Source organism: Strix uralensis, chromosome 18 (genome assembly GCF_047716275.1).
Source record: "Strix uralensis isolate ZFMK-TIS-50842 chromosome 18, bStrUra1, whole genome shotgun sequence".
Lineage (NCBI taxonomy): Eukaryota > Metazoa > Chordata > Aves > Strigiformes > Strigidae > Strix > Strix uralensis.
Window position 1 is genome coordinate 2,637,529 of NC_133989.1, and position 20,977 is coordinate 2,658,505.

The 20,977-nt window shown below is 45.1% G+C and overlaps 1 protein-coding gene across 7 annotated transcripts in view; it reads left to right on the top strand.

The window, feature by feature from the left end:
- Positions 1-19,564, top strand: part of KCNQ2 (potassium voltage-gated channel subfamily Q member 2) — a 78,482-nt gene extending 58,918 nt beyond the window's left edge. For 4 of the 7 annotated variants that reach the window (XM_074887904.1, XM_074887898.1, XM_074887899.1 and 1 more), the window contains 2 exons: positions 7,882-8,005; positions 8,742-19,564. In XM_074887904.1, the coding sequence (XP_074744005.1) occupies positions 7,882-8,005; positions 8,742-9,461 (844 nt within the window). In that variant the 3' untranslated portion in view covers positions 9,462-19,564. Of the gene's footprint in view, positions 1-2,076; positions 2,185-7,881; positions 8,006-8,741 lie in introns of all 7 variants that reach the window. The other 3 variants (XM_074887903.1, XM_074887905.1, XM_074887906.1) reach the window with 1 other exon arrangement.
- The last annotated feature ends 1,413 nt before the right edge of the window (positions 19,565-20,977 follow it).

Genomic DNA, 20,977 nt, shown 5'->3' on the forward strand with positions numbered 1-20,977 from the left:
CATGTTGAAGATGAGACCCCCAACACCCCCCGGCTGTGTTGGCTCAGCAGAAGTAACCTCAGTTCTGCTGAGCTCAAAGGACACCCGGAATGGAGGCAGGGCTTGGCCACAGGCTATCTCTAGTCAAAATAATATACCATCTGCTTTTACACTTGGAGAATGAAAGTATGTCCCTTGATGGCTGTGGCAGCTCAGTTTCCTCTGGAAGCCACTGGGGAAATTTTCCTTTAATTTCAAACCCATCTAGGTCCCTGGTAGAGTCAGAAGTTGTGAGAAAAAATGTGTTTGGGTATGCAAACAGCTAATATGAACCCCAGAAGTGGAACAGGAAAGTTGTCTTAGGAAAAAGAGGAATCTCTCTTCTGCCATTTATCTCTGAGAGACCATTTTAACTCTGCTATTTTTGATGCTCAAGCAGCAGAGGTAGCTTTCTCAGCGTTGCTGCACGCTGTGCGTTTCCCATTTCCAGATATGCATCCAGAAGGTAAATTCTCCCTTGCGATGGAGACTAAAATATCCTGGAGAATTTCCTCTCTTTGAGCCTCGCACCCCCGTTCAGTATGAATTCAATGATTATAGATCCAAGATGTGTAGCTGAATCTGGAGAAGGAAGAGGAGGAGGAGGAGGGGAGTGATATTTCCTAATTTTAATAACCTGAAACAAGAGGCCTCCAGGCTGCATCTGCAGGTAGTGAGCTGTTGGGGTTGTCATCTCCACTGGCTGCAGGTGGGACACCTGAGTTTTCAGCACCCCAAGCTGGTGTGGCAGATTGCCTTTCTGTCCACCCAAGTCTCCCATGGCCAATCCTTCAAGGTGATGTCCTACAAAGACAGCGTGGTTTGGTTGGCTGTTTTCTGGGGTGGTTGGGATAAGGAATTGCAGCTTTCAGAGACCAAACTGAATTCTCCTCTTAGCTGTACCCATGGGACTGTGAGGCTGAGGTTGCTGAGGCTGGACTAGCCCAGGGCTGCCACCCACCCCATTGCAGGGAAGTCAGGAGGACCAGGAGCTGCTTCAAAAGTGTGAAGTACCTGGATTTGGGATCCAGGGCTACCAGGCAGCTTCACTGGTTTCACTGTCCCCACTGAGCAGGAGATCAGTGATGGTGATGGGAGCAGACCCCCTTGGGGTCATCCTTCGCAGCGCTCATCATCATCGTAGCCAGATGGGCACCAGGAGGTCCCACGGTCACCTACCCAGTACAACTGGAAGGGGCACCTTGTAGACGAGGTGTGTGCCTGGGATGGTTGTGGCCGACGTTGGGACACTGGCACTAGAAATACAGTGCACCCATATGGTGGAGCCCAGGGAGGTTGTCACGGGGCACCTTGGAGAACAGATATTTTTATTTCCCTTTCCTTCAGCAGTCAGAGTAGTGTGTTGTCCCTGCCAGCTCAGCTCAGCAGGGCTGGCTGTGATCTCCCGTAGCCAGGGCTTTGGTGGATTAAAGCTGCATTCAAGCAAATTTCTGGGGTGTTTACATGCACTTTCCTCTTTAATCATTAATGCCTCTGTCACTGTGTCTGTAATTGCTCTTTTCAGTGTTGTGTTCACACTGTCTCGTGTCTCATCCTGACACCTTGCCAACCATGGATGTCTCCCATTCATTGAGTTACACAATCCCGCAGCATATCTCGTCGACTCCCAATGGCTCATGCTTTTCTGAACTAGCTGAGGATGTGTTGTCTAGCACTGGAACTGAAAGGAGAATTAATATATGTTTCATATCCAACAGCCTCAGTGGGATATTGCTACACATATGCAAATATATTCCAGAGGGTAAAGCATGTTGCCTATTATATCTGGGGCGGGGGGGTCACCTAATGATGTTTCAGTGGTGCCTAAATCTCCAAATCTTACCCCAGGGTGGATAAGACTCTGGCTTTCACTGGCAACCAGGTGGTAGGAGAGCGCCTCCTGTTTCCAGCAGAGTATATTTTCAAAATCACTCTCTTTCTCTCTCTGTCGTTCTGTTTTTCAGTTGTTTCTCTCTGCAACTTTTCTGACCAACTTTTCTCTACGTGTTGCTTCATTATGCATTTTGCTGGTGTCTTTTTTCTTATTTACTTTGCCAGGATAGATATGATTGTGGGTCCCCCACCCCCTTCAACTCCCCGGCATAAGAAGTATCCAACCAAAGGACCCATGTATTCTTCCAAAGAATCTCCCCAATACTCGCCTAGGTTAGGATTCACCAAAATGCCGCTTTCTCTGGATTTTTCATTTGCTTAATGTCAAACCCCTTTCATGCCAGTTATATGACGGCATTTATCACCTAGCAGTGCAGGTTGCTAAATCGTGACTCAGAGGGGCTTGCTACTCTGGGTGTGCTCTGATGTACTTTCAGTAATGAGCTTTCACACTAGGCAAGCCAAAGGAAAAAAAAAGGGACATTCATAGAGTCATCAATAACCATCAGTTTCTTCAGCTAGCGTATTTTCTATTTTCAGTCTTCTTCTAGGTGTTCGAAAGCAAATTTATATCTTTTTAAAATCTCGTATTTTATCAGGCTAGCTTCAAATGTAAAAGGTGGAATATTTACCCACAAAGCCAATATAAACTGAACGATTTACTTTCTAAAAGATTAAACACTCCACACACAGGCAAAGGAGCCTCTGCAGCTCTTTGTACTATGAAATGAGTTTACTTCAGTGGGCAAAGTAAGAATGAAGTGTTTCATATCCAATGAACACAGTGGTCTCTTTTTGAGATGCAACTCTACTGACCACGGAGGAAAAAATTACGTTAAAATATTCCAACCACGGGACTCATTAAAAGAAATAAAATCCTGATTTTGCAAGCAAAAAGAAGAGCAGGAGTCAAACCCAGCCCTCAGTCATGCAGCGAGATTTTTCTCATTGCCCTTCTTAAGTTCTCTCCTTAGGTAAAACCATACCTGAAGCTGATGCAACGAGGAACATATTCTCACTGAAGTTCCCATTTTAGAGCATTCTGAGGTCTGGTCAGCAGGGCCATGAGCTGAGCTGAGCTGTATTTTCACCTTGTATTGAGACCACTGGAGCCGAAGGCAGGTGTAAATATTTGCCAGAAAGTAATTTTCCATGCACAAATAGTAGGTGATTTTTAAAATAAGTGTAGCCTCAAATATTTTTTCTTTCTAAATATACTTGCCCTCCCTAAGAGCTAATACATGACAAATCTCTTGATTTTTATTTAAGCTGCTCTGAGTAATCTTCACTAGAGGAATGTGAGTAAAAGGAATATCAAAAGCTTACCTTTTCCCACTCAGCTAGCTCAAAGATTGAAAAAAAAAAAAAAAAGAGAATTTTCCAGAAGCTCCAAGCTTTATGCTTGGGAAAAAAATGCTCTAAGAAAAGCATTTTTACCATTTCTCCTCCCTGCCAAATGGTGAAGCCCAAAACTAGTCTTTAAAAATGAAATAACTTTCTTATTTACAGAAACATTTTGATTTTAAAATAAAAATACATATTTAAATGGATTTTTCCGTATTTAACCTATAAGATTAGATGTGCAACAAGCCTTCACTAGAGGCAAGATTTTCATGTGAAAGCTTGTGCCTCGCACACAGAAAAGGTGATTGATGGATGTTAGGGGAGGAGGCCTCAAACTGGAATACTTAATTTTATTCAGTCTGTATCAGCTTAATGACTTTTTCCCCCCTGTTTTTACAGTTTCTAATACTGATGTCCAGATTAAAAATTTGTTTTCGCATGCCCACTAGGCTCCTGGGACATTAAGATTTTTTTAATAATTGCTCCCTTTTAAAATTATTTTTCTCATTTCTTCTTTATGTGGTTGAGAGGCTCCAGAAAGCAGCGCAGTACAGAAGGCTGCTGCAATCGCTGCTCCCATCATGAAAAGGCTTTGTTGTCCTAAATTTTGGCAGACACCAGTGGGACTTGTGAGGTCCTTGAGGTGCCTGATGGCTGGGAACCAGAGCTCTGAGCAGCCCCAAGCCCAGATCCCAAAACTCTGGGTCAGGCTCTGCTGCTGATGTGCCGTGGAGTCCCCATGGGCTGCACCAGCCTCTCCTCTTTAAGCACGTACACCCCTGTTTTAGCCAAATGCTTCCCAGAGAAACAAAACCGAGGGATGTCCCATGAGCTGTCTCAACCCTGTGGGTTGCATTGTGGTGCTCTAGTCACAAGGGCTCAGTTCAGCCAAAGAGTTTCTGCAGGTAGCTCCCAGCAGAGGCGGCTGGATACTAGTGGATGTCCACGGCTGTGGTTTGGCTGAAGGTGTTTGCTCCATGCTGTACACACAGACAATTTGAATTAAATTCCCTTGATCAGCTGATTTAATGTAGAATAGATGCAACCTCAGCTGTAGTTTTTAGACAATAGATATTGGTCAAAATATGCCTAGAGCAAACTTTATTGCCAAATGAAGAGGTAAGTAGCCGGTCCTGTGACATGGATGAAGGGGGTTTGGCTTCAATGCCTGGATTGTGTACAAAAAATTATAAGAGATAAAGAAAAAAAGAAAAGAATTGAATATATATTCCCAAACACTTCATTTTTATCTCATTTGAGCCGTTTGACCTTTTGATGTCTGCTTCTGGCCCGAGGGTGACATATTACACCTCTTTGCATGCACTGTTAGCATGAAGCATAATGAAGCATGAGAAAACCTGCACTGTGGCTGATGCAAGACCTTACATTTTTTTTGTATCATTAGAAAGAAGGAAAGATATCAAAATCCACTTTAAAGAGCAACCCCCTTTCTCTCTCCCTCCCAAACTAAGACCCAGCAGAGCCTATCAAGGACAGCAGATGGCACAGTTTGTCATGCATCGTTAGAAATCTCTGAATCCTCTTCTGCCACGAAGGGAAAGACACAGGTCTGACTCTTCCAAAGCCTCAGCTGAATTCTTCCCTCTGCACGTGTGTATTTGACACAGACAAAATAAGTGTTGGGAAGACACAAGGCTCCCCACGGGATCTAGTGCAGAAGTGGGGTTTGGCATCTCAGAATATTTGTGGTCCTTTGTCACGCAGTAGGAACATACAATATCCCCCTCTGCCTGCAAAGGTGGAATGTGTTCTCTCTTCTTCATTTTTTCAGCTTTGCTGCCCAATTTGGACAAAACCTCAAACTCTTTTATAATGGCCAAAAGGACCTCCTGCTCTTTGCGGTCCTCAGCTAGGTACAGGTGGGTTGGGAACTCATGAGGAAATTATTCTCATCTCTTGTATTAGATAAGGCACAAATGAAATCTCTGCACTTTGCTGCGGGTAGGAGCACTCTCCTCTGGTCTAACTTCTGCCATGGGAAGGGGTGGGAGATCTCAAGCCTGGTTTCTCCCATCAAGAGAGAAGGACTTGGTTCACCTTATTCTCCCCTCTCTGCACTGAAGCCCACAGATGTCCACTGCAGTGGTCCTCGGTGCAGACCCTGCCTCCAAGGCGAGATCTGGCTCTCTGGTTTCTGAGAGCTGTGGAAGATGACCACCTCAGGAGTCAGGACGATGTTAAAGTATAGACACGAAGGGAATGAATCAAGCAGGAATTCTCCTGGGCTCTGGTATCAGTGGTATATGGGCAAGGGCTTCTGAATGCTTTGTGGGTGAGCTCTGTGAAGGGCTTCAGTCCTGCTTTTAAATCACAGCAGGTCTACAGTCAAGTTTTGTCCAGCCTGAAGGTGATGGAAGCAGTGCTCTTCTATATGATAGTAGTGATCACACCATCTGTGAAGTGCCAGCTGGCCTCCTGTGCTTCGCATGGGTCATGCGAGGTTCACTTCCTGGATAGCTCTTCTCTTAAGGACACGGAAGAGAGCAGAAGTCCTTCCTCAATTTCTGCAAGATCAGAATTAGGGTTGCACAAGACTGTCTCTGCTCTTAGGGTACACCATAGCACGGCAATGTTCCGTTTTCCTCTCTTTGTTACCGTCTGTCCTGCCTCCCTGCTCTACTCAGCCACTGTTGAAGGACATCTCATTTCCATTAGTGGGCACGTTTCAGTGTTAGTGCTGTGCTAGATGGGACACGAGGACAGAGCACCCTGATTGTTCTTGGCCTTCCACAATATTCAGTAGCATTTAGACTTTGGGCCTCTCTAAACGCATGTTCATTGTTTTACTAGTCTACTTGCTTGTGCATACAGGAGAGGAGTTCGTACAGTGGCTGTACTACGCCTTGACTTGTGATTCCAAACCAAGGTAGCCCGAGGTATCCAATTTAATACCTCTTTGCTTACATGGTAGCAGCATTGTCGTAGGATTTCTTGTGCTGTATGTCATGTCAATAATTGCATCCCTTGTGGGGAGTTCCTGTACATGTCAATAATTTCCTTCTCCCATTACAAGAGAGAAATAAGGCATGCGTATTCCTCGCACTTGTAATTACAGCACTTGGTGCTCCTTGTACTCCTGTGCTTATATGGCTAAGCAGAGGATCAAACATGACTTTTTAAACAAAATGGTACTCTGTCACATCCCTGCCCAAATGAAGTATCTTCTGGGATCAAAGATAAACACTAAAATAATTGTTGGCTTATATTTTCGGTCTTTGGTGTGATGTGCTCACCCACTTCATCTCTCTTTAGGCCAGATCTTCTGGTGCTGTAAACTGCTGTTGCTCTAATATAAGCCAAGGGAGCCACGCCGGTCCATACCCACTGATATCTGTCCCTTAATGTCAACAGCCAACATATATATTAAGTCCCTGTCAAATGTACAGAAAACAGATGGCTCTTGTGTTGGAAATAGCCTCACGTCTCATTCCTTTCCTTGGTTTTTGTTCATTTTCCCCTGTCTGTCTGTGTTCAGCTCCCTCCTTTTCCTCCTCCTGGTGCATGGACCCATGGCCCACACGGCAGAACTGCGTAAGAAGCATTTTGAGTTTTCTGCTCAAGATACCTCAACTTGGTTTCAGTCAGATTAATTAACCCTTCTTTTCCCCTGCCACCCTTATATTTGGTGCATTATGCAAGAGTAAAGTTTGCCTGGCGTAGAATTAGGTTATAAACCGAGCTGCCATTAAGAATCTATTCCAAAACCAAGTTGCTCCCCTGACTTTTGCGGGATCAAGAAGCTCCAGTGTTTACTCTCTAGAAAATTTATATTTGATGCCTCAAATAAAATTGACTTCCAGCTTCCAAACTGTCTCCGCCCTCCTTCTTCCTCTGCATACGAAGGTGTGTATCAACCCAGGTGTTTCTATACTGGGAATGAGGAGTTGCAAATGTAACGTGTGTAAAGCAGTTAGTACCAAACAACACGCCCAGTAGCTTTAGCTGCTGATTTGGCAGGAGTGTCCTCTGCTGTTACCAGCTTGGAGCCCTGCTAATAGAAAATGTCTAATGATACAGGTGTGAATTGCAGTAGCATTCAGATGAAGACAATTTTGTAATGTTTGGTGAGTTATGACCAAAGTCAGCCTTGATTTAATTCCACTAAAACAGTTAGCACGACACCTGTTTGTCTGGATCTTAGGACAAGTGGCTCATTTCCATGGACATGAAAAATTGCACACTTACATTTGCATCTAGGAGAGGAAACTGCTGCAAAGACTGAAAAAAATCCCATTGACATACGCTAGACAGAAAACTCGATCTTCCCCAATAATTTCTCAGTACAAATAAGAAGTTAATTGATTTGGAAGAAAGCCAGTTAAAGAAGTTCTTTGCAGTGGGTAAATTTACTGTGCATAATGTGCCAGGTTTTATCTGTATAAACAGAAATGGATAATTTCAAACTCTGCTAATACTGCTCTGAATTTTGCATCTGAATTAACACTTCAGTGCCACTGCGTGTCTGTGAGTAATTTGGAGTGTTGGTTGGGAGAGAGGCTGTTGCTTTGTCCCATGGAGGCGCGACAAACGGAGCTCTCCTTGCCTGCTGCCTCCAACTGACTCCAGGTCCTTTTCCGGGGGTGGGGGATTTTCTGATCCCGGTAGAGTTGACCAGATTGTTGGGAGAGGATCCTCCATGACCGACAAGGATCGGACCAAAGGGCCAGCAGAGGGGGAGCTGCCTGAAGACCCCAGCATGATGGGCAGGCTTGGAAAAGTTGAAAAACAGGTATATTGGGACAGGAGGGGGTTCTTATCAGAGGGTGTTGCATGCACTGTGTTGTTTTTTTCTTGGCTTATTTTTCCACAGTGGGGCTTTACCATTTAGAAAAAAAAGTAAGAGCTAAGAATATTAAGAATATTTTGAAAAAGAAACAAAGTGGATCGTATGAAAGGGCACTAAATGAAGTACTTAGAAGCCTAAGTACTACTTTCAAAACAGACACTTTGGAGTCTGTGACATACAGTCTTTCTTTCTTAGGGAGTTTACCAAAAGTATTTTTGAAAACGGCACATTGGTTTCTTTGCCACCATAGTAGACATGTTTGAAATGAGTCCATGAGCCTGGCTGCTGTAGCTGCTGGCCTTGCCAAAGATTAAAATCTTCTTAGAGGATAAGGCTCAGAAATCCCCATGGCCGTCTGAGCCCAGGCAAGTGCCAAATGCCATAAGGAGCTGAAAGGATGCGAGTGTGCTCCAGCTTTCCTGGAATTTGGTGCCTGTCAAAAAGATTATAGAAGCTTAAGGAAAACCCTGTAACAAGGTGGAGAATTAAATGCTTCCGAACAGAACAATTAAATATTTACTAAAAGTTTCAGTCTGGTGTAGTCACTGTAGGCAGAGGTCATCTACGAAGCCCAGCCCCACGCTTGTGGGTAGATGGGTTGGAAGTTGCTTGTACTCAGGGTGTTAATGTGCTTCAACCTGCGTGCAGCGTGTGACACTGGTACTGTGGTGTTTTGCAGGTTCAGTCAATGGAGAAGAAGCTGGACTTCCTGGTGAACATTTACATGCAGCGGATGGGCATCCCACCAACGGAGACAGAGGCTTATTTTGGGTCCAAAGAACCAGACCCAGCACCTCCCTACCACAGCCCTGAAGACAGCAGAGAGCACATTGACAAGAACGGCTGCATCATCAAGATCATCAGGTCCACTAGCTCCATGGGTCAGAAGAACTTCTCTGCCCCACCAGCCCCGACCAACACATGCCCGCCCTCGACGTCATGCCAGCAGCAGGTCTACCAGCGGCAAAGCCATGGCTCCTCGCCCGTTGGAGACCCCGGCTCGCTGGTCCGCATCCCACCTCCGCCCTCCCACGAGCGCTCCTTGTCAGCGTACAGCGGTGGGCACAGGGCGAGCGCAGAGTACCTGAGGAATGAAGACATTACAACCAAACACCACGAGAGTGCCATGAGAGACAGCGACACGTCCATCTCCATCCCCTCGGTAGACCACGAGGAACTGGAGCGTTCTTTCAGCGGCTTTAGCATCTCCCAGTCCAAAGAAAATTTGGACATCCTTAACAACGGTTGCTATGCAGCCGTGGCCAAAATCAGACCCTACATTGCAGAAGGGGAATCAGACACCGATTCTGACCTCTGCACGCCCTGCGGTCCTCCTCCCAGGTCGGCCACGGGCGAGGGACCCTTCAGTGACATGGGCTGGTCAGCCCCCAGGCAGTGAAGCCTTCTTGCAGCCACCGAGCCACGTCCAAGCGCTGGCAGCTGCCCGCTCCAGCTGTCCACGCGTTGAACTTCTCAAGGAGATTGACAGCTAAGGTTTTCCTCCTTCTAGGACATCCTTAGCTGGCAGATATTTTCTTGCAGCTTACTCTGGGGGTGGGACCGAGCAGGTCTGAGCCTGCATTTGTGGAAGAGGTCATGGTGGTGAGCGAACTGGAGCTGTGAAGTCCAGATTTCTTTCATACTCTCTTTCTAAGATCATTACGTGAAATTATTTCATGGTGCAGGGTAGGCAATTTGCATTTCTTGGGAATCTTCAGAAGTGCAGGGCAGGAATAAATCAGCTGGCCAGGGCTTTTGGAGGTCACAGTAACTGGTGGCTGACAAGTGTTGGGTGGGAATTACCACATCTTGGCACTGGTGATTACTCCTTTAGGTATTCTGGAGTTGCGGAATGAACACGTGTCTGTGTCTGGCTTAGATTTCAGGTCACGTGTAATTATGGGAGGGGTTGTTACTCTGTGGTTCCTCATTAGCTGTCAGGAAGGTGGCATAATTCCAATATAATACATGGAAATGTTGCGTAGGCCCCTAGAAGAGAGGGATGGTAGCTGGAATATTTGCATGAACAGAAGACATGGCCTCGTAGTGGGACAGGTTAGGATACCACTCTGAACCAGAACAGTTTGGAAGTTACCCTATTTTAGGAAACTGAAAGACTCAGAAATATGAGCTTGAGTGCAAGAAGAGAGACAACCCAGAGAGCAGAGAAATGAGACAGAGAAGGAGGACAAGAGATGACGGGGCTGGAATTTTGTGTTTTAAGCCATGTATTATATTTAATTATCTCTCCTCCCGTTGATAGCGGACCTGCAGGTGCTTTGGAAGCAAAGGCAAACCAAAGGCAACCCCTCTGGAGGGCTGCCATGGTGTGAAGCCATTCTCGTGGCCAACAGTGGTGTTGTGGAGGCACATCCACCAGGCCAAAGGGAAAGGGTGGATATGCAAGATGCTGTGGTCCCCACATTGCTGCGAGTTAAGTGCTGAGCTCCATCCTTGTGAAGCCCTGTTGGCCAGAGTAGGCACTTTTCTTACAGTTTGCATTGTGCCTGAACACTTTTGCACACACTATGCCCTGTGAAAATCTTCCCTTTCTTCTCTGCCCTGCCAAGAATCTCACACCCACGTTCTTGGGACGTCCTTCGGTTTTGTTTGGATCCCTCAAGCTGAGTTAAGAGGTGCTTCTTCGTTTCTTCATGGTCTTTCAGAAGCCTCTTACCTGTGCTTGCCCACAAGTTGTGCCAATCCAAGTCTGCCCCGTTTCATTGTTGTTAAAGTACTTTTACTCGGAAAGATCATTGTGTCATTACCAGGAACCTCAGCGGCGCATTCAGCTGGGGGAAGGCGAGGGGAAAAGCAATGCTCAAAGTTTCTTTTGGGACCAAAACGAAGCCACAAAGTGATCCTTTACATGGATAGGTTGATGGGGTTTTTTTGGCGAGGGGGTGGATCAGGAAAAGTTGTGTTTGGGATCCATCTCCAGGGCTGGGACACCATGGCTGGCATTGTGCCTCTGAACCCTGCCATGTATCTACAGCCCAAATCCCGTGTGTGCTTTCTGCTGGGGCTGGGGCTGTGATTTCAAAACTCATCTCTCCACATTTTTCCTGTGTCATATCAAGAGCCTGTTAAGGATATTTAGGTGACAACTTAATTTCTGTGTGGCCTTTGAGAGGTTGAACTGGCTTGGGGTGAAGGGAGAATCACAGCCTTTTTCTCTCCTCCCGTTTGCTTGACCAGAGGCAGCAACCAGGGGAGACCCAGGACTGTTTTGGCCTTAGGGAAGATGTGGGTGCAGTCTGACAGCTTGCAGACAGGAAATAAAACCATCCTTTTGCTAGTGCTCAGGACCAACACGCAGGTCTTCACATGGCATTGAGGAGTGGGGAAAGGCTCTGCACAATTTTTCCTGCCATTTTTCACCATTCAGGAGGGGAAAACATTTTTTTTAGAGGGAACCTAGGCTTCCAGCCATGCTAGTTCCTTTCCTATTTGAACCATTTGTTACCTCCTGCAATTTTTCCCTCTCTGCTTGTGCTCCCAGACTCCTTTTGGCTCCAGTTTTCTTTGTGCAAAATGAACCCAGCGATGCCCTTGACGTCCTTACAGAGAAATATTTGAATGCAAAATGGCTGCAAATCGTGCAGATTTGCCCCTGGCGTGTGGCAAAATGAGATGCCTTCTGGTCGAGCAAGAAATGTCAGCAGGACTCAAGTTAGACTTGGTGGCATGTGTTTTCTAGTGACCACAAGAATGGAAATTGCATTGGGTGAGGCAAAAGTCAACATTGTTCCAGCCAGCTGCTCGCTGCAAATTTTGTCCAAGTCAGAGATAATGAAGATTTGTTATCTGATTTGTTCATAATTACTTTTCAAGGCCTGCTGGAAATTTGGCACAAAAGGGTATGATATAAAGGCAGGGAATCCAGATGAGGATGAGGATGATGTCATGTGGTCCTATTGCAGCACAGGTACATGACTGGTCTTTAATATAGGAGGCAAAGTCAACAGGACTTCAAGGCACAATTTTTGTGGGGTGTGATTTTCATCATGTCCTAGTTTTGAAGCCCTGTTGGCTCTGTTTAGAATGTCCATTTCCTAGTTCTTATTGCAAAATCCCTTTCTCCTACCTGCATGATGTTACACCAGTGAAAGCACATACTGCCAGTGTGTCCCAAGGAGACGCAGTTCCACTGTGTGCTCGGAGTTTTCCACAGGCTGAAGTTCTGGCAGTCTTGTGCCCCCTTTAGGGATTGTGTAGGGAGAATTGGGGTTTCCCTCTTCAAGTTACTAAACCAGAGTTCATAAAGATCTTCTGACTTGTAACTTTAAAATATGTTGGATTTGTCCCACAATCACTGATTACACGCAGCACAGATTGTATCTCGCTGCTACAAATTTCACATAGAATTTTTTTTTTTTGAAAGGTGTAAAAAATATTCCACCTTTATCTGTGGCATCATTTCAAACAAATTCTGACACGTGCTTCCATCCACAACCAAGCCATAAATCATCAGTCCTCATTCATCCAGGCAAAAATACTTGGATTTTTGGGTTAACTTACACCAGAATTAACTTCAAATAATGGTCCTTATTTTCATGAAATGATTTATGCCTGCATAAATGGTAACAGAGCCTGCTCGTTGCTTATTGACATAAAATTTCATTCCCGTCCTAAATCAAAGTCCAGTATTCCCTGCAAAGTCTTCACTTTCAATCCCTCAATTCCCCCATGCCTGTATCACACACTCCTGGTGATAATCTCCCACAAGAACTCTTAACCACTGGATTAAAAGAAAATAAATTGGGTTTGTTTTGCTAATAAGGCAGTTCCAATGATAAAGACCTTTAAAAGGATGGACAGGCAAACTGTCCCTCTGCTGAGCCTCTCTGGGGCTGATCTTTGCTCCCCTGTTCCTCCCAAGTCTGATTCTGTATTTTTTGGAGGACAGAAACAAGTTTTAGACAATGCTGAGTGTGGACAGAAGAAGGTGTGAAAGCCAAATTTCCCGCAGGCTATCTTGAACTGCTCGGGGGGTGCCCGTGCCCATGCACGGTTTGTGCACAGAGCCTGGTTTCAAGGTGCATCTGTGCAGGTTTTGAAGCCATGGCTTTGGACCAGAGCCTGGGATCTGGTCTCCAAGAAACTTTTTGACTTCTTTTTTTTCAAAATCTGGGTCTAGGTCTGGAGAGAAATACTGCAAATGGCCACACCTGCGGGATGGAGCAATCCCTGAGAGTGGGACCTGCAGCTGCAATCAGTTTTAGGGTGCTTCAGGTCCAAGCATGAGTTCAAGCTGTCTGAGGAGTTCATGTCTCCAGACAGGAGACGTGGCTGGAGATGATGCAGTCTCTATGCAGGTGGCCTTTCACAATGTGACCCTGAGACATAGGAACAGAGCACTAGCCATAAGTCGAATTTCCCAATATTTGGGAAGGACTTTAATGTTACTCAAGTGCAGATTTTGTATGTGAATTTCCTTGTTGACTCATTTTCTTATTAATAATTTTTAAAACAAAAATGTCAAGGAACTCACTGAAAACAAACCTCTTGTCCAGCTCAGAAAGCCATTGTATTTCTTTAGACAGACTCTGTGATAGATCAGATTTTCTAAAAATGTATTTTGTTTCAAATGCTGCTTAATAGATCCAAATAAATTCTGCAGGGTCATTGCTATTTACAGATAAATAGGTATATTTTTACATTTTTTAATTGATTTTTAAGATTTTAAATTATGTGGATTTTTAGAACAAGTTTGTATAATCTACCTGAGAAGCCAGAGCATCACCTCAGATACAAATGCTCCCCTTCCTAACAGTTACCCAAGAGAAAAGAAAAACAGGTTTACTCCTATTTTGCTCAAGAGGGAGCTACTGCAAACCTCATTTCCCTTGTATCCTCAGACCACTATGGTCACAGCAACATTATTGCTAAAACCAAAATGTAACTCTTAAAAGAGAAACTGAAATTCCCAAGGATTTTGCCCAAGAGTTGTCCCATATAAAGACCCTTAGCAGTGAGTATTTTATTGGGAATGTTAAAAAGCTCAGGAGCAGGCTAAGGATTCCTGTTTCTCCATCCACGCTCGTGTGAACCCTCAGGTTGAGCGAGCCCTGAGCCTCCATCCCTTCCTTCCCAGCACGCCTGTGGTCCTCCGACGCACGCCCACACATCTGCATCCTCTGTCACCCGCTCTCCATCATGGGTCAGCATCTTCTGTTTTCATCAGCTTCCTTTTCGTGAACCAGAAACAAGGAAATCAGATACAAAAGCTCCTCCACCTGCAAGTAACATTGAGGCTGCGATGCAGAGGGCCGTGGCATGGGGGTGAGGGCAGCAGCCCCCTCCAAGCCCTGCGTGGGTCACTGCTGCTCAGCAGTGTAAAAGCAAACTCTTGCTTTTAGCACACAAACACCCTGACTTTTCTGCGTCACAGAGCAAAATCTGCTTAGAGCACGGGTGTGGGTTCGTTGGTTTTTTAACAATAACAATAGGGGTTTTTTAAAATAAGTATAATAATAATGCATAGGAACCTTCTTTAGTATATCTTAGTGTTTGATGCCCCAGTGACACAATACTGCTTGCCTTATATTAGTGTCTAGAGGGAGAGGGAGTACACACATTTTGATACAGTATTAATCACGCTTATAATTTAGGTAGCAGCAAGGAGCGGCTGCTGCAGGAGGAGCAGCCGGGTCCTTTTTAACATATGAATGTGCTTTCTGGACTATCTCACTGACTGTACTCTCAATTTTGCCTACTACTGCATGCAGCCTGAGATGAGTAGACAGCAATATGCTCCAGCTGTATCTGCACTCCCAGATTGCTGTAGTACCTGACGAGGTAACGTTGCCAAAAGCACCATTTTTGGGGAGAGGTTGTCCTCCCAGTGACCCATCACGTAGGGTGCTGCAGTGCTTCTGTAGGTAACACTGATATAACAAGTGTCTTTCGTGCCACAACTGATCATTGCCTCATCCCTCTGATACAGCATGCACAAACTCCACTTCTACTGCTTGTAACTACAGGGTGAAAAAACCACGTTTGTACCTGTGGTTCCTTGAAATGTGTACATGCGGAGGGAGAAATACGAATTGTGTGTAACTATCTCCTTTCCATCCAGATGCCTCTAAGTAGAGCATCCCAGATACCCCTTTCTGAGGGTTTGGAGGAGCAGGCAGGCAGTGCACAGGATGGAGGCCTGGTCTTCGTTTAGGAGATGTCATTTGAACCCCCGTGTGTGGGACTTGCCGTATGTCTGGTGTAATTCCCGTAGGGTTCTCTCGCCTGCGTCCAGCTCTGGGGTGCACGTGCGTTTGTGCCTGCAGCCCAGCCCGAGGGACAGGGGGGAATGTGGCTCCCAAACTTTGGAAACTCCTCTTTGGAACTTTCATCCACCCTTATCTACAGCCCTTGGGGGTCTCGGGAACCCTGCAGCTGTGCCATATCCATTCCTGTGCGGGCATCTCTTACTGTCCTTATGGAGAAGGGCTGAGCTACCTTCATATCTCCATAAACGTTTTGCCACAGTTCTCCCCGCTGTAATACCAGACTGCCGAGGCCTTCAGGGTTTGCCCACCTTGCTGGTGTTTGCAGTCTCTTGTATCTCTTCATGCTGCTGCCATAATCTAGTTTTGACACTGGTCCTATATCCTCGCCTTCCTTGTCCAGACTATATACAAGTGAAGATGTAATGCCAGAACTCTGCTCTGAGATTTGCTTTTGGCCTAGCATCACTAGATGCACCAGAGAGCCTTCATGTTTTGTTAGCATGGCAGTTTTGCTTTTTATTGGCAATTTATTTGCTTCCTCATTGAGCCACCGTGGCCTCAACACATCCCTGGTTTGTCCTGGTGGAGCCTTTCAGCGCAGGGATGGAGTCTGTAAGGGTTTGTCCCCTTGGCTTTAGCTGGTTGCGGTGAAACAGGGATGAGGGTTCAGTTCAGGTTTTCTTGTCAAGCTGAACATCTCAGAGAAGAGTTTACAGACTCTAACAGTGTTGATGCTTTTGCTCCCTGAAGCAAAAGCTGCTTTCAAGACCCCAGTCCCCTTCAGCAGTCCATGCATGTGGTTTTGTATGCCAGGCTCCAGCTCAATAATGGGGAGAAACGGTCCAGGCTGTGCTATTTCCAAAGCTACCAGTGAACCTGGAGCATCTTGCCCTCTCCAAATTCCTGTAAATACAGCTGCAGATTAATTGCTCAAGCAGCGTCTCTGCCTAGTCCTGAGAAACTTGAGCTAACCACAAAGCTTTCCAAAACTCAGTGCCAGGCTCAGGCTAGATTTCACCTGCAGCTACGCCTTTAATTTTAGGGCAGGGTTAATGGTTTCAGGTAGAAGCTGTGCCAGAATCTCCAGTTTGGATGGTTCTGGCCCAAAACCAAGACTGAATGTCACACTGCTGGTGAAGCTTCCCCTAGAATTTCAGCACCATTTGACATGATGACTGTGGACCTGGGGAGATGCTCTCTCCTTCCCACTCCACACAAGAAAAGGTCGGCACAAGCCTTGCAAGCCAAGATGAGAAAATGCCTCCTCATTTTAGCATGCCATGGGCACCCCCCATTAAAAGTAGAAGCAGCATTTCACAGTAATCCCTTCAACCTGACCAACACAGTGGCCATGACCCAGTGTTTCACATATGCAGTGGTGCTCATGAAGGGGATTTATTATAGATGTGCACATAGAGGGCTCAGTCCTTTAGCATCTCTGTAGACGCCTTGCTGGTCATCAGAGCTGGTGACGGGTCTTTTCTGCCCTGCCTGGTTATTCACACTGATCCAGCATCTTCCCCGGAGCTGAAGGTGTCCTGTGCTCCTGTCAGCAGGCAGGATGGGGACCCTTCTGTGTTGGTTACTCTTTCCCCAGACCTAGACCCTAAAATTTGAAGTTTCTTTTTCTCAGAAAAATCATGCACGGGGTAGAGAACCTGAGGCTTTCAGGAACACTGAGGCAAAACAAGATATAGCTCATAAATGACAGAGATTTTGTTATTTTAAATCAAGAGCAGATTTTAAACATAGTTGCAGTTGCTGCGTGGTATATCAAATGCTTTAGGAGATTCAATAAATTATTCTTATCAATGTTTTATTCTTTTATCAGTAATTCGTATAGGTGGGTGCCACTGTTCTTGTACAGCAGTGCTCCACACACTAAAACTATATTCCTGTTTCTCCAGTATAGTCATTGTATTTATAAAATTTATCTTACTTAGTGTCACTTTGGCACACTATCCACATGTACTGCACACAGATTGCACATTACATGCCAAATGCTGATAGGTATCACTACATGTAATAAGCATATGTGCGTTGAACAGACACCAAGCAAGTGTCACCTGCCTAGTTTCTGATGTGACTCACCGTAACTGGGAAAAGAGAAAAAGGAAGATCCTGTTTTGTTAAGAAATACACTGCATTTGAATGCTTCTTTAAACAGATTTAACCAGGAAACTAGAATAAGTGAGATTGCTCTGCAGTGTTACTTAAAAAACACCTGAACAAAACAAACACACACAGCCCGAAAATACTGAACAACTGCTGTATTTCTAGATATTCTTCATTGCTATTCATCTGAACTGTAAATTCTGTACAGATTGAATGAAGTTCACAGTTTATCTTTGTCATAACCTGCAAGATAAAAGGACAACACAACTTTGGCTGCAAAAGCGTGTGCATGTTGTTTGCGTACATGCATTTACGTATTGCTGTACGTGCAGGTGTATGCAAACACATGCACACGCACGCTTTAAAACAGATAAAGCTGCATCTGAGATGCACGGGGGGAAAAAGTTCTTTTTTTGGAGGTGGGAGAATGGGTAAAACCAAAACAAACGACTGTTTCAATAATATATTTCCATCAAAAAGGAAGATTTGCGAAGGGGGTTGATGTGTAACTGCCATCCCAAGGAGAAATCCCACTTCTGAAGGCAGCACAGGCCATGCAGCAGAGTGATGCAGTTGCTTTAAATAATGTTTTGGCTTCCTTTCAGACAAACAAGCAAAAGAATATAGCGGCTACTGCCAATTCCAAGTCCAAACCCAAAAGCCCATTCCTAGGCCAAACAGTTGTCCTACGCCATTGGAGAGCCAAGGCCAAAGGCTTCCCATGCTGTGACAGGGTGACCCTGACGGCCGTGGTGCTGGCTGATGGGCAGTGCCACGGTCTCCTGCAATCCTGGCATCGCTACTGCGGGCAGAGGATCCTGCTGCCCTCTGGGTCCTGCTCTTACCTTTGCCTACGTATTTAAAAGAGCCCCTAGTTCAGAGACATTTAAGAAGGAGTCATCAAAAGCCAATTTTTGATCTTAGAGTTATGAAAGAAAGTTATAATCAATAAATCTGATTTTCCAAGCAGGTCAGCTCGCAGACCCCGATTGCCCCTATACAGAGATTTCACCGACCTCATCAAATGAATCATCCTCTAGGATTTAATTTTTCCCATATTTTCACAGATAAAAAGATCTATATTGTGTAGAATTTATCCTTCAGTGTTTAATCTAAATAAACAAAGGCTGAAGAGCTAACTTCTCCAGATAAATACTGCTGGATGCCATTGAAAAAATAGTAATCAGATTTTTGCATTGGCCTGAAATTCATCTCTAGGTCCAAAGTTACCAGCTGTAAGAGCTACTTCAGTCCCAGATATGTTTTGTAAGCAAAGGGTACATCCATTGCTGGAGTATGCTGCCATTTCCCTGAGATACCTTGACTCTATCACAGTTTGTAACAGCATCTGGCTCATTTGGCCTTAACTAGGCTAAAAATGGTTCATGCATTTGTCCTGTTGGTGAGCTGAGAGGTGAGTTTCACACCGGGACAGGCCGTTCTCGCTTGGCGCGAGTGCGGGTGCTGCACGCCCTCGCCTCCCGCTCGTAAAAATCTGGGGCTCAGTTGAGCATGAAAGTTTGGTTGTCCTTTAGAAAGCAAAGACAGCTGCTGCTTTGCTTCCTTTAATTTGCTCTGTTGCCTTGGCTTTTTTGCACTTTCGTTTCATCTCCAAAGAATCTCTCATAATGCCTTTGGTACTTATGTACAATTTTAAAACATTTTGTATGTATTGAATGGTACACACTTTCTCTTGTAAAATAGCAATTGGACTTTTTTTTCTTCTTTTTTTTGGTGAATGTGTAATTTCCTCTGTACATTTCAATCATGACTTTGTGCAATGTACATTTTATAGGGACAGATGCCAAGGGAATGACCTGTAGTTTCCTAAGGGAATAGCTAGAAGCCGAATGACACAGTCACAGATGGTTTTACATTAGCACCATGGAAGAGCAACGTAGCCCAGACTTTTACACCGAAGCGTTGAGCGTGATACAGCGTGTACCTTCACATGAATGACTGTGGCAGCTGCAAAACTGTATATGTGTGATATTAAAAACAACAGCGACGGTTGCAATCAGAAGGGAAATGGAGGAAAATTAAATAATCACAATCATTAATTTAAGCCTCAAAGCATCAGAATGGCAAATTTGCATTCAGTAAAAATACCAGAGATTTAACCTTCATGAGATGAAATACACATTTATTTTTCTTTGCACTTCTGTTCACTTCGTTTGTTTATTTCTGGTGATTTCTTGGTGCTTTGGGGACATATTTAATGGCTGGTGAAGAGGAGTGAGATGGTGACTGAGAGCCTGACCCTTCCTGGCATTAAACCTTCACACCTCCCTTTCTTATTTCTAACATTAGAAAACATTTTTCTTTCTGATGTATAAAAATCAAGTTCAGATATCTCAAGTGCACTCAGTTACAAGGACACTGTACCTTCAGAGTCCTTTAATAATATTGATTTTCTTAAGGTTAGACATCAGCTGCATCCTGACAGATAAAGGATGGTTACTGAAGCTCGTCACCCCCCATGCCAGCTCCTTATCACTGTGCTAAAAATTGAGGCTGGTGTCATCGAAGTGGGCTCAGAGCCAAGGAATGGCACTGGAAAGGGACCTTTATCTGTCCCATGAGTTATCTTGCTTACCAGGCATCAGTCTTAAATTAAGAAAGCGCATGCTGGATTTCGGAGAGCTCTCTAGGAGCAAAGTGAATGGACTGACAGTATTTTCCATAGTGAGGTTGGCTGATGAAACAGCAGTTCCATTTTGCAAGAGAAAAGAAAGAAGTAAAATCCCTTCCTCCACACTGTTATTTTTTTCCAGAAAGATGAAGTAGAATCTAGATGAACCAGTGCCTGGATTTTAAACAGCCTGCCAGTCATTTGGACAAGGCAGTGTGAGAGGCTTGGCAGAATAAACAGTTTGCTTCAGGCACAGCAGCCCCCTGGTTGTACCAGATGACTTGGCTCGAAGCCTTCAGCAGCTCCCGTCCTCCCCGAAGCTATTGAAGGCCAGGTGCGAGCGTTTCCCAATGGATACAGCACATTAAGGTGTACTTAAATAACATCATATTTTATCTCATTACGTTTCACACCAGTGAGATAAGCAGGAAAATTCTCAGCATGCTAAATCACATCCCCCTGCAGCTGCCCCGCTGCCCAGACAGGGATGCTGGTGGAGCCAGCCCTGGTACCCGCCGTGCCGAGCAGAGCCCAGCAGACCTGGAGCCCTTGCTCGCATGTTCACCAGGAGACCACGCAGGAGGAGGCATTGATTTTTCTTGGTAATTGGCCTCCAGTGCCCTGATAGTCTGGTCCAGAGGAAAAATCAGGAGGATCCTTTTCCCTGCAGTGGTGAATGTCCCTTTCTGTGGAGCAGGAGTAAATGCTGGAGCCTTAGAAGAAATTCGTATGAATATACGCCACCCAAGTTCCTTCTCACAGCTAAAGCTCCTCAAGGGAAAATGATTTTAATTCAAATTGTTTGGGCAGGGATATTTTACCCTCAGTGCTTTTTACTGCATAGTCTATCAGGATGTCAGGAACTGGGTGCTGAGGAGGTGCGATAACACAATGACATTGCGGTAACTCGGGGACACTCCCATGTTTACAGCCCGCTGA